Source organism: Limanda limanda, chromosome 2 (genome assembly GCF_963576545.1).
Source record: "Limanda limanda chromosome 2, fLimLim1.1, whole genome shotgun sequence".
NCBI lineage: Eukaryota > Metazoa > Chordata > Actinopteri > Pleuronectiformes > Pleuronectidae > Limanda > Limanda limanda.
In genome coordinates this window covers 17794203-17808043 of record NC_083637.1, presented here as the reverse complement: position 1 = coordinate 17808043, position 13841 = coordinate 17794203, and the positions used below count along the sequence as shown (strand labels likewise).

Sequence of the window (13841 nt, the reverse complement as noted above, 5' to 3'; positions counted from 1 at the left end):
CTGTGCACACTTCCACACTGAAGGACATGTAAGTCGACTATTTATATGAGATTTTTATTTCTGTATCCCTAAGTTGATTTATTTAGTATTTATGAATTGTCTTGTGGGGCGGATCAAGCTGTCTCGCAGGTAGCATACAGCCTGGAGGCCTGAATGTCCCCACCCCTATGAGAGGTGCAAGAGATTAGGTCTATTTAACTGACTGACTGTTGAATACTAATTTTAGCATAAATGCTAACACACAATTCCAAAACCGAAACAATCCAGCATAATGAACACTGCTGCTGGCATCAACTCTAACATTCATCTACATATCAATCTGATTCCCATTCGTGTATGATTCTTCAGGCTTTTGATTGTACATTTGGTGGGAGTGCAGAGTTATTTTAATCATGGGCAGTGGGTGATGTGAGTCAGCTTAGAGGATAACATTTGTTATAATCCAGCTGTTTAACTCTGGCACCCACCAGCTCTGCCAAAGTGCCTGCAGCAAGGCACCAAACTTCCATCAGCTCTAGGGATTTACTGACCCTCCTCATAAACCTCCCTTCAAAAATCAATAGGGCATAGTCACATTGTGTGTGTGTGTGTGTGTGTGTGTGTGTGTGTGTGTGTGTGTGTGTGTGTGTGTGTGTGTGTGTGTGTGTGTGTGTGTGTGTGATGAGGATAATATTGAGAAAGGTCTAAGATGAGAGCAGAGCTGACTTTTTCTGATGAAAAGGTTTATTAGCGTCCTTGCTTATCACGCACCATCCCCTATTGTTGGTCCTCTATGTCACGTGATTGGTTCCAGCTATGAAAATGAGACGAAACAAGACCATTCAAATTTGGCATGACAGCAAGATGGGAGAGCGCTTCATAGTTTTTCTGCTTTCGTGGCATCGTACATAACGCACCGGTGGGAAAAAACAAAGAGGCAAACTCCTCCACTGGCTCTGGGAAAGGGATCAATCGCTCACGTTAAAAAACCTGCTTACATCTGCACATTTTGGTGTAAAAGAGGTATTAGGTGTCCACTGGGATTTCTTATCTCCTCTCACCGCAACCTGTTGCCTCTCCATCTGGGATACACAGTGTTCTGTACGGACTGTTTTTACATTTGTTTGTGTCCTTATTACTCAACTATGTGTTACTGTGAATTAATGCTGAAGCTTGAAGGTGGTTATTCCATTGCCATCAAGCACCGATGATGTCTTCCTTCCATATAATAATACACATGACCTCCGTGCTGCCTAGCATTCAGGTCATGTCAAAGACATAAGTTATAGCGTCACTTCTCGTCACTTTGAGCAAACGGAGCTTCGCTGCATTAGCCTCGTCCCACGCTCCTGCCTCCGGGCCATGTATATTGTATGAGTCTGCAACCCACATCTCTCCATTCTTCTGTCAGCGGGGGTCTTCTGATGTGACAGGTGTAGTATGCAGGGTGTTATGGTGTCCAGGAATGTGTTATGTTGTGTTTAGCACATTTATTCCCCTGTCAAAAGGGATCAACGTCCTGCTGATGTGACTTCTAAACTCTTACAACCGCTTCCGTGACAGCAGCCAGAGGCCCGGGGCTGCATGTTCTTTTAACATGCGCTCAAAATGTTTTAAGGGCGTTATATTCAAACTATAATGGAGGTTTTATTAAGGTCTGATCGGGATGGGTTTACACACTTCAAATATCTCATGGTAGATGTGTTTAATTTACATTGTCTGGGAAGCCCAATATTGACTTTTGCAGATGTTAACCTGAATGTAAAGATGAATCAAATTAAGTTTAGTCGTGGTTTCACAGAGCTTCAGTAAAGGCGTTTGTGTTTGGGTTTATTGATGGGGCATAGTCAGTTATGGAAATTTAAAGGAAAGGACAAACGTTATTGTTGGAAAGCCGAGGGAGGAGCACTCGTAAGTTCCTCTGCTGTGCACCGTTTGTAGACAGATTATTCAGTGAAGCTTGGTGGCACGGTGGTGCAGCGGTTACCACTTTTGCCTCAAGGTATTTAAACCAAGAGCCAAAGCCGTTCTTTGTGGAGCCCTTAATCTATCGCCCATGTGGTCAGACCTTTAGCTATCTGGGTACAGACGGGTATCATGATTGGCACACAGATCATAATGAGAAGGTGGAAAGCTGCAGAAGGTATATTAGGTTTCAGAACTGATTTGGTGGCAGCTTTTGACAACATCTATGGCAGTTGAATGTGAACAGAAATGAAAACACTGACACTATAATATGGACACAATTTTAATTAATTCATAATTTGTGTGGCTGTGGTACAATGTACATTGGCTAAACCTTTTTGGTTTTCTCCTGTTTAGTGTGTGGTGTGGATGTATCTGTTTCTTCTATTTCTTTCACCCTCTATGAATAGGTGTCTGGAGATTGTTGTGTTTATTGTTGAGATATGAAAAGTAATAAAGCTCAAGTCAGACAAAAAACAAAGACTCTTGGTTTGAATCCTGATTTAGGCCAAGGTCTGTGGAGTTTACATGTTCTCCCTTTTAGTTCATGGTGTAGTTCCGTGCTGCGTTATATTCAGATATTATCTGATATTTGCCGCTCTCGTGCATTTATATATGAAGGTTAAAATATAAGAAACACATACTAATATACAGTAATGTAGTCCAGTCAGTCCTGAACACACCGTTCTAGCTTTCTCTTTGACGTGTTTGTGTTTCTTCTTTCTTCCTGTGTCCCAGATCCTGATCGGGGAAGTGACCAGTTTCTTTGTGAAGGCAGAGGGAGCTCAGGAGAAAACCATAGTGACCGCCGACTGCTGTTATTTCAACCCTCTCCTCCGCAGGATTGTACGTTTTCTAGGTCAGTCGTTGTCATAACTTCACCTCTTTTCTGACTGTACCGAGGCTCATTAAGACTTACACCACACTCCTCTGCTGAGTGAGTGCACTAAGCAGGCACATATCTCGTCCTTGGTTTGGAAACTGTGGTAAATGTGATCCTTTCCATCATCTCCAGTCTGTATTTATCCAAGTTAGTGATGGACTTAAGTAAAGGAAACATACTAGCAGAGGATGCATCTGTCTGACCTCTCCCTCCCACACAGACAACAGTCAGTCTGACCATTCCATTCCCTTCTCTGACTCTCACTGCTCTCAGCGTCTCACTCTTTGATTTACTGTACAAATTCACACACTCCCTCTCGCTCTTCTGGTCTCACAGGTGTCTACTCCTTCGGCCTCTTCACCACCACCATCTTTGCCAACGCTGGTCAAGTGGTGACAGGAAACCAGACCCCTCATTTCCTGTCTGCCTGCAGGCCTAACTACACGGCTCTGGGGTGCCAGTCTCCGCTGCAGTACATCGCCGAGCGCCGAGCCTGCACAGGAAACCCGTACTTGGTGGCGTCCGCCCGCAAATCCTTCCCCTCCAAAGATGCAGCTCTCAGCTTTTACTCAGCCATCTACACAGTGGTAGGAAAACATGTAGGGGGGGTGGGAGAAGGGAGACACAACAGAGTAATTGAGGGATAAGATGACATTGTGTGTGTTGATGACTGACTGTTGTGTTTGTCCAGAAATAATTGGGAAATTCAACATTCAACATGCTTTTATTTTACTCAAACTTTACTAAAGGAGGATTTAACAAATTAAATGTGTATATAGTTTATAATGAAAAACCCTTAATAAAGGCTTTTATAAGTTTGTACTAATGAACAACTTCTACTAACAAATGCTAATTAATCATAGAAATTAGCTACAACGTGAATACTATGCAAACATTTCATAAAAGGATAAAGTTACAATGTTCTGACTGACAGGTTGATTTCTGATTGGTCTGTTTATGTCAAAATATTGGGAAGCTGACAAATAAGCAATCTGCAATTAAAGCAATTATATGTTCAGAGAAACATGATACTAAATTTAAACAATTTTCAATTAAGCAATGATTATAGATTATATGAGCTTGAAAAATAATAAATAAATATAATGTTAAGATTTAAATGTATGACCAGGAAAATTGAGCGAGTGAATACATTTCTTAATATTAGACAAATTAAATAAAAAGAGTAGTTTGCGGTTCCCTTTTTCTTTTTTCATTAACTCCATCTCAAAATCTCAAAGACTTTTGTAATAGACAAGCTCAACACATCTAAACACTTTAACAGGCTTTACACCTTCTTTTCTTCATATTTCCCACTTTTATCCCCCCTCTCGACTTTCCCCACTGATTTGCCGAGCTATAGTTTCTCCCATGGACGTACATGCATGGACTCCAGTCGTCTCTCCCCTGCGGGTCTATCTCACTCACTGACAAGAGTTTCTCCAGCAGCTAAACGAGTAACATTAAGTCCAAAAAATCTTGACTGTTAGAGACAGTAATGCTCTGTCATCATTTAATAACTCAATTATACTGTAGGTCTAGGTAATGATACTTTAACTGACTTTAAATAATGCTGTTAGACATGTTCATCTTAAATAAAAACAGTGACAGAAGATAAAATAAGGTTAATATATTATAATTTGAAGTAGTAAATTGGCAGGATTTTAAATCAAACCTTTAAGAACACAACCGCTTTAAAGTGGTATGTTCATACTGACTTTTTTCACACTGTTTATTTGTGTGTTGGATCAGCAGCAGCAGCAGATGTTAAGATTCACACTGATCCACAAAACCTCAATAATGTTTTTGATTGCAGCGTCAATTTTCTGTATTTTTCAACCAATCACAGCGGTGTTTAATGATTTTGTGGCTCATCAGAGCAGCTTTTAACCAGAGCAGAGGGCGGCCTCTGGTGGCTTATTCAAGCTGTTCATCCCATTATTTGTGGATTCAACCCCTGGTGCAGCTCCCACTGAACAAACAACACAACGGTTCATAATCCGGTTGTGTTTGTGTCTTCCAGATGTACGTGACCCTGGTGTTCCGGACCAAAGGCACCCGTCTGACCAAGCCCACCCTCTGCCTGGTGCTGCTGTCTCTGGCCGTGCTGGTGGGGGTGGTGAGGGTGACTGAACACAGAAACCACTGGAACGATGTCGTGGCCGGGTTTGTTACCGGAGGGGCCATTGCTGCCTTCCTGGTGAGAAGGAGGGATAGATAGATAACACAGGGATCAAACACATGTGAAGGAGGAGATAGTGGTAGCACACACACACACACACACACACACACACACACACACACACACACACACACACACACTGTTACACTGTTACACTGTGAATGTGACTAGGTTGCCCTGAAGGCACATTCATGTTGTCCCATTTAAGCCGTGTTCTAACTGCAGGAACTTTTCCAGCAATTAGGAACCTTTGCAGGAACTCCTTGTGTTTCCACTGCAGATACCAGGGTCTGAATAAAGTTCCAGGAAATATCTATTTACCCCCTTGCTTGCAGCACTAAACATATACCTGATTGGTTAAGGAGTAGAGCATTTTATATCAGCCATTATTTGTTTTAACCTGCAGCTTCTTTGTCAGTTTTTTAACACACTGTTAAATTCAAAACAAAGCACATTTAAAACAACTACAGTTGACCAATGAGCTGAAGAGGCTTTAAATACAAGAAAACAATAATCTATATATATAAAGATTATGGAGACACAGAATAAAACCTATTACCTGGGTATTTTTGTTGAAGAGGTCTCAAAGCTTTTGGCCAAAGATCTTTTAGAAACAGTGATAACGTTAAAGCTCAAAGTGCTGACTGTGGCTCATCTTAACACTAACGCTTAATTTCAGTCTGCCTCTCAAACTTTAAGTGCCCTCTTCAGAATCGGTTTCCATGCTCACTCAGCACATGACACACACACTCATCCATCTCTGCAGGTCAGTGAACTTCTCCCCTCCTTTTTAATTTCCCTCTGTTCTTTGCTCTCCATCAGGTGTCATGTGTGATCAACAATTTCCAGCAAACCCAGATAGGAACGCCGACTCCTCCACCTCCGCAGCGCCCCCTAGAGCCCTGTGTCGGGATCCCTCTGCTCAGTCTGCCCCGTGTGGAGAGTCCACTCGAAAAGTTAAGTGGCCTCCAGGTAAGGGGTGGGTGACAGATCATTGATAAAATAATCAAACAGATCAACAGAATAAAATAAATGTAGAGTGTATGTATTTCTTTAAATTGGGAGGGTTTTGTCAAAGCAAATACTTATTACCTCCACCAAAGAGTTTTGTCCTTTGTTTGTTTGTAAGCAACTTTAGACATTTACCAGATCAGGGGCCTTTTTAAACATTGTGTTTTTCTTTTTTCAAATCTTATCTATGAGTGTGAAGTTCGGTGCAGCTTGATTGACCTTAAGGGGACTGTTGGGCCTTGGGTGGAGGTTTGATCCCCACTCAGTGCCATACAGGGTTTAAATATGTTAGGAGAGAGTTTTGTTAATTATCTCCTCCCTTATAACTTCTATTGTTTTATTACATCTCTGAGTTTCTTACATGCTTCTTCCTGTCTGATTCCTCTGTTGTGTGCATCCCTTCTCTTTTCTAGACGTGGTCATTCTCCATTCTTGTCTCTTGCTGTTTTAGTCAAGTTTTCTTCCCTGTTCCCTCAGGTTTTACCTCTCTGTTTTCTACTCCCTCGCATTCTACGTTACCTGAACCTCCGTTTCTCCTTTCCCTCCTGTTAGGCTCCAGGGCTACCGTATTCTGAGATCACATGACCATCAGCCAATCCCGTCCCCCACCCCTCCCGATGTGCTCCTCCCCTCACGGCGTTGCCTCACCAGCGCAGTCTAGACCTGCCGTCCGAAAGCCCCCCGCCCTGCCCCGCCCACCCCAAAGGACGACATCCTCTCCGTCGAATCAAATCAACGCAGGTGTGAAAGGCCGACCAATCACAGGGAGGAGGACAGCGCACACATGCACAAGGCGAGCCTGGAGGAGAACCTGTCGTTTTGAAGACCAATATGAGACAAAGACCTGTCCTTCGGTCCCGTTTATCCTATGAGACGGTCTCACGTTATCTTCTGGGTGTAAAAGACCCCTTATGAGACTTGCCTAAGCCAGAGGTGTTGAAGCAATACTGTGTCACTCTCCCTTGTCCTGTCTTTACACAAAGACTCGACAGGAACTTTAAAGACTGTTGGCTGGTGATGACTTGATAAAACACACACCAATAAAAAATAAACTGAGGGTTTGGGGACGGAAGAATATCCCAATCACTACCGGATCGTCCTCAAAAGACCACATTCTGACACTCAGGACAATCAAATGGAAAAAAAAGACCTCTCATCCAATCAGAAAGCAGGCGCCACCGAGAATTTCGATACAGAAGATTTTTTCTGTCACAAAGGACTAACAAGAGATGCTGTCGAAGAGGAAAGCGCTTTTGTAAATTATAGCACAGATGAACCGGTTTAGCGTTCAGTCATAAGTGTTGTTTCTTTACCTGTTTAGGGAGAATATCGGTTCGATCTTTTGCTGTACATTGTGTGAAGTGATAGACGGGAGATTTACACACACTAGAGCTGTGTTTGTGATTCACGTAGACTGCAAAAAAGATGGACGACGCGTCTCCATGTCCTCCCGCTATCCAGAAAGGAACCTGAAATATCCTGGACACGAACGGCACCATAGATCCGAGCCGCATGAAGAACTGCCTACAACGACAGGAACCATGTTTGAAAAAATTATATCAGAAGTTTACTTTTTAGGAAAATATAAGGGGTGGGCCTGTTTCTGTGCAGACATAATAAGTGAACAATAAAAAACAGTAAATAGATCAATAAAATACTATAATAAACAATATTTTAGATAGAATTATGTGTATCTAATTACAAATCTTAAAGTCATCTCCAAAAGCAGTACACACAGTTTACCTGGTGTTCAAATGAATGACGCATACTGCAGCCAGCCACCAGGTGGAGATCAAGACACTTAGGCTTAAATTAAGGGAAGCTGTCATATCGTCCATCTTTATATACAGTCTACTCTGAAACCATGTTTGTGTTGGAGCATCAGTTGACTCATCCCTGTAGAGAACGGAACTGGATTTACACCAACCTTCCAAACATTTTAACTACTTAATATTCAGGTGTGTGTGTGTGCGGGTGTGTGTGTTCTTGTGTGTGTGTGTTATGACAATGTGTATGTTCTACGTCCATGCTGTGAAATATTTGGAAAAGTTTTATTATAAAGTTTTATACAAATTCTTTGTCAGTGTCCCATATAATGCACCATCTGCTGTGTCCCTTACACCCTCTCATGCTTGGTCTTCATTTTTTAATTTCAAATAACTTTTATCTAAATACATGACACACAACATGTTAACAAAACAAATGTGTTACAAGATTGTTTTTTGTTATTTTTCCTATCTACCATTATTTCCTCACACCGACAATGAATCCAATGGCGCAGACCATGTGTGTGACACAAAGCTACGATCTCTTGACTTTTGTATAGTTTTGTACAGTGAATAGGTTTCTCACACAGTATACACCACATTATCATTATGTTTCAAGTGTGAGAACAGTGAGACGCAACCTGAGACTGTCCTGCAGGAACACGAGTAGTAGCCTGATCTGAAGCAGGAATGTAGCGCAGTGGAGAAGTGTGTGAAATCCTGATGTGTGTGTGGTGGTGGCTGACAACTCGCTTTGGTTCTGCTCAGTTCAGGAGGACAGACAGGCTGCCAGTGGGAGAGTGTGCATTGGCTTATATACAGAAGACATAGGGTTTTGTTAAGCATGTGTAGGTGTGTGTGAGTGTGTATGCTTACTGGTGTGTGTATGATGATTGTACATTGTACGGCAGTGTAACTGTTAATTTGGTTTTCTTAAATGAAACAGTCAAAAGTAGCTGCTATAATTCCACACTTGTGTTAGTGCGTAAGTGCAGGCCTTCACAGGACCCCCTGCCGAGGCGTCCCAACTATGCCTGTTATAGCAGAAGGTGATCCTTATAGCTTTGAGATTAGCCACAGTAACACTTCATCTTTTTTTTTGTAAACAACCGAAGGGATAGAGAACACCCACGTTAATATGTCTTTGTTTTGTATTTATTTAACAAAATAAATGGCAATTACCACACGCTGCTGCCTGAATTGCACTTTTTGTTTGCTTCGTTTGAAGACCTCCCACACCTCAGTCAGGGTTGGACTGTGATGGCTGTGAGTTGTGAGATAGGATTTATAATTCTCATTTGTAATGTGGATTAAAAAGCACAATAACTATAAATTTCTCCAATAAGAGAATGTGTGTGAGTACGTGTGTTACATCAAGTCTCCTTTCTCTCTATGAAAGCCAGCTTTTCCCTCCATCTCTGAGTGTTCCCCTTCAGATCCAATAGAAACCTGCCTGATTTCTGAAATGATCCGGCAACACATTGTACAATATAGTTCTGAGTGAACACAATCAGGCCCTCATACCAGCACCATCTATTTTGTTGTAACGTCTGTCCTTTTTTCCGTTTGTGAGCAAAATCCTCAAAACCACCATGACACAATTTTGGATCCAAGAGGTTTCTTTTTCACTCTATTTATCTTTGCATTTTTCAACATTTTTACCATTGTCACAGAGAATATGTCATGGATTCTTATGACAAATATCAGGCATATTTAGGCAGCTGATATCTATTGGTGTGTGTAATTTGGTGCAGATCCAAATAGAAATCTGGATCTGGTGTGGTTCCATCAGGGCGCTGTCGAGCCTTGGCGCAGGTCTGAACTCTACTTAGTGACAATCCCAGACCTATTTTGTGCATATCTGTGTGCTGATGATAATAAATACATCCTGAATGTCACTCAACTAGGAGCAATAGCTGTATTTCACTGCAGACATTTTGACCTATTTGTTCATGTGTGTCTAATATCAACTGCCAGTTAGCCAGTAACCCAAACAGCTGAATAGACGTCAGGCATCATTCATTGTATTATTCAAACCTGCACACTTCTCCCACTGTTAGAAAATATCTTCAACAGTTTTCAATGAAAAGGCCAATCCACCGTGTTGTGTTTTACTGTATCAGATTAGTATTCCATGTTGAATCTTGAGTATTGGAGGTGTGTCACAATGTCCCAGTCACCGTATGTTACATACTAATAGTTGTAATTACAGGAAGACAGAAGAAGCCATCCTGGATTGCCTCCGCTAATTAAATGTCGCAAAGACAAAACAAAAAATTACACAACTTTTTTCATTTTGTGCAGCTGTGAGCAGCTCCAGCATTAGTGTCCCTCAGTAGCTCACTTGTATTTAGTGATTTCTATCTCTTTTACAAGGCAAACACACCAGAATTGGATACTGCAGGGAACTCATGGGAAAGCACTGCCCCTCAGTGGACAGCTGAGCAATAGGAATGGAAGTGTAAATGTAGAATATATAATTTCTATGTATAAATTGCTCTGACTCAATTTATTGTTATGTGCCCACATTTGTATTTAATTCAAAGATGGAAATATCTGTAAAAGTGAATATCACAACTTTCAATATGACAAATTTTTTAGGATTTTTTTCTGGAAAGACACTGTGTTGAAGAAAAATTTGTCGTTATCAGCTGTGACCACAGGGGGGCAGTGTTCACCACGCCTCACCCAGGATAAAGCCTGGAGAGAGGGAAGCTTTCAGCATCCAGATGAAATGTTTGTGAAATCAAATGGCACATTAGGAATGTAAAAATATGCTTAACCAGAAAAGAGCTTTTTAAATGTTTTCTTCTTTTCCACTTGAGACCCTGGCTGGCCCACATTAGGCATTAGTCATCAAGCTAATAAATGTAATGTAATGGCACAATTACTTTGAAATGCAGACACAGGCCATTCCTCTTTCTTTTCTCTCCCAATTACCCCATGTCTCCCCCCACTCTCCCTCTTTGTGTTCCTTTGAGTTTGTGTTTGTCAGTCTTGTTAATGACGAGACACACACACACACACTCACACACCCAACCACACACACACACACTCACATACACACAAACAACCACACACAAGCACACAGAACTCTCAGCACTCTCGACAACATTATCATTTCCGGAAATTGCTTCTCAAGCACAGCCGGAGCCCCATTAGAAAAGAAGAGCTCCACGCTGTAACCTTTTTAAAAAGCCATTAGTGGTGCACCTGCTCTCTTTCCCTCTCTCTCCCTCCCTCTCTCTCCCCCTCTCTCTCTCTCTCTCTCCCTCTCTCTCTGTTCCTATTTGTCTCTCTTGTTAACACTGACACACACACATACACAAATTGGTCCTCACAACCACAGAAACACACGCACACTTACACACACTGTTTCTCCACCCTGATTGCCAGCTTCCCTCGTTCCCAACCCTACAAACGGACTACTGAGCACCATGAGCATCCTTCCACTCCAATTAGAGTGTGAATCACTGACACTTTTAAAGTTCTGCCTCAGAGTGAACAAATTAAATAAAATAAATAGAAAAAATGCTCATTTAATAATTCACATGTGTGATTCTAATGACTGGTGAGGGTTAAAACCAGTGAGTGATTCTCTTTCAGGGCGACACAAGCAGATATTTCATGATATATCGTGTCACTAAAGTCAACAGACCGGGCTCAATCCAGTAAAAACCAATGAGGAGCTCATTCTGATGATTCATATGTTCTAGGCACACTGTACAAATTAGTTTTTAATTATGAATGGTGCTGCCTCTTGTGGTGATGTCATGTTTTTTTAAATACCTAAGTATTTAAAGCCATTAGCCTGAGAGGGAAGTGATTTGTATTTGCTTTGGTCGGCGGCTGACTCGATGCTTACGTCACTTTCTACCAGAGCCAAGTGAATGTGAGGGACATAATCCTCATAAACATGCTAACTCGTGTAAGGCATATATGCATTAGGAAGAACACTATCTCTGGGCCCATTGTTTGTTGCTGAATTAGCATCTGGGGGCAGCGACTGATATTTTGGGGCTTGTGGTGTAGACAGCCGATATCTGGGCCAAGACTCTTCTGTTCGCCGTACGTTACTTACAATCCTACTAGTTTCTTTGGTCACACACAAAGTCGAACACACAAAACACAACCAGTGATATTTTATGGGTGCTTTAAATCCAGACCACATTTTGTTTCATCTCCATTAACAGACATACAGACAGACAGACAGACAGACAGACAGACAGACAGGCAGGCAGACAGACAGACAGACAGACAGACAGACAGACAGACAGACAGACAGACAGACAGACAGACAGACAGACAGACAGACAGACAGACAGACAGACAGACAGACAGACAGACAGACAGACAGACAGACAGACAGACAGACAGACAGACAGACAGACAGACAGACAGACAGACAGACAGACAGACAGACAGACAGACAGACAGACAGACAGACAGACAGACAGACAGACAGACAGACAGACAGACAGACAGACAGACAGACAGACAGACAGACAGACAGACAGACAGACAGACAGACAGACAGACAGACAGACAGACAGACAGACAGACAGACAGACAGACAGAGAATTTAAAGGCAGTTTTACTATTCTACAAATTAAGTTCACTAGTTTTGTTTTATTTAAAATCGTAATTATTGAAATGAAAGGCAGGTCTTAAGTTGAGCTACATGACAGTCTGGTGAGGTATATTGTGGTATATTATTAGTGTTGTGCTGCTTATACTTCAACTCTGTCAGAAAACAGTAAACAAAAATGTGTGTGTACTGTGTTGTCAGCTTTATAGAGATTATGTAAGTCACTCTTGATTATTATGCATAACATTTATTTATCTCATTTACAAAATTTGCATCATAATGCCAAGAAAAGACAGACTCCAAAAGCAGGACAGGGAACTGCCACAAGCAGTTCAGGCTAGCAGCTCTCTTTTTTATTGGATCAGGCCATCAACTAGTAAAACAAATGAGGGAGAATGAGTAAGTTTTTATTGATTTTTATGGTTTGAGCACCTGCCCCCCAAAATGTCTGTGCACGTGCCTGGATGTCTGCATATGAATTCAGATGAATTAAAAGGCTGAGAGCCAATGAATCTATGTTAATATGTTCTGTCTCTTTTGCTCTCCACACGGACTTTGATTGGTCAAACTAGAAACAGAAACCCGAGGCTTCCTGCCCCAGAAGCCAGTCCTCCGCCTTCAGATTCTGTATATTCACGTGTGGAATAATGTGCAACATATTAAATGGGGTCTCATTAGAAACTTGAGGAGTGCTACTACATATGAAATCTGATTGATAGCCTCAAGTGATGTCACTTTGGTCATTTGAGTCTACAAGTTTGAAAGACCAGTAGGTGCAGAGTTAGAACGAGGAGTTATCAGACCTGTGTGACCAACCATCTGCGCTTGATGCATGAGGATAAATCACCCTCTAATAGCACACACAAATCTCTGTCTGCACCGTTGCGTTGCATTGTGGGTTGTGTAGGCGCCAGGTTTTGACAGGCATGAGGAATGTGTGGAATAAAAAAAAGACGTTATCTCCGGTTCTGCTGCATTGATTTCGGCCTTTTTCTTTCCTTATCCATGATAAGTCCGACAATGTTATAAGAGCACAATGCTAAATCGATGGGGTGCTCGTTTAAGCATTATGCTCTCTGGGAAAAAAGCATTTGTCAGGATGGAAAAGAAAAGAAAACACTTGTGGATGCCAGATCAAAACCAAAGAGTTCGGTTCAGAGACGTTTTAATTATGTCAGAGGGTGATATGTAAATATATGATTTAGGGCTATGACTGTGTGTGTGTCTGCCTATGACTTCCTGTGATGAGCTGAACTTTGCTCTCCGACTCAGTGTCTGTCTGTTTGAGCGTAATGCTCCTGACCCACAAGTCACACACTGTCTGGGGCTGAACCACCGTGTGTGTGCGTGTGTGTGTGTATGTGTGAAAAGCAAGTGTGTGTGAGAGGGGGAGAGAGAGAGTGAGAGAGGGGGAGAGCGAGACGGAGTGAGTGTGTGAACTGAGAGAGATAAAAAGTACGCGGATGAGCA

General features: G+C 41.9%; 1 protein-coding gene across 3 annotated transcripts in view; it reads left to right on the top strand.

Annotated features, from left to right (window-relative positions):
- The window catches only part of LOC132997837 (phospholipid phosphatase-related protein type 5-like), a 47928-nt gene extending 38795 nt beyond the window's left edge, over positions 1–9133 (top strand). For 2 of the 3 annotated variants that reach the window (XM_061067477.1, XM_061067476.1), the window contains exons 6-10: positions 2683–2803; positions 3164–3414; positions 4848–5024; positions 5829–5962; positions 6570–9133. In XM_061067477.1, the coding sequence (XP_060923460.1) occupies positions 2683–2803; positions 3164–3414; positions 4848–5024; positions 5829–5962; positions 6570–6678 (792 nt within the window). In that variant the 3' untranslated portion in view covers positions 6679–9133. Of the gene's footprint in view, positions 1–2682; positions 2804–3163; positions 3415–4847; positions 5025–5828; positions 5979–6569 lie in introns of all 3 variants that reach the window. The other variant, XM_061067479.1, reaches the window with a different exon arrangement.
- The last annotated feature ends 4708 nt before the right edge of the window (positions 9134–13841 follow it).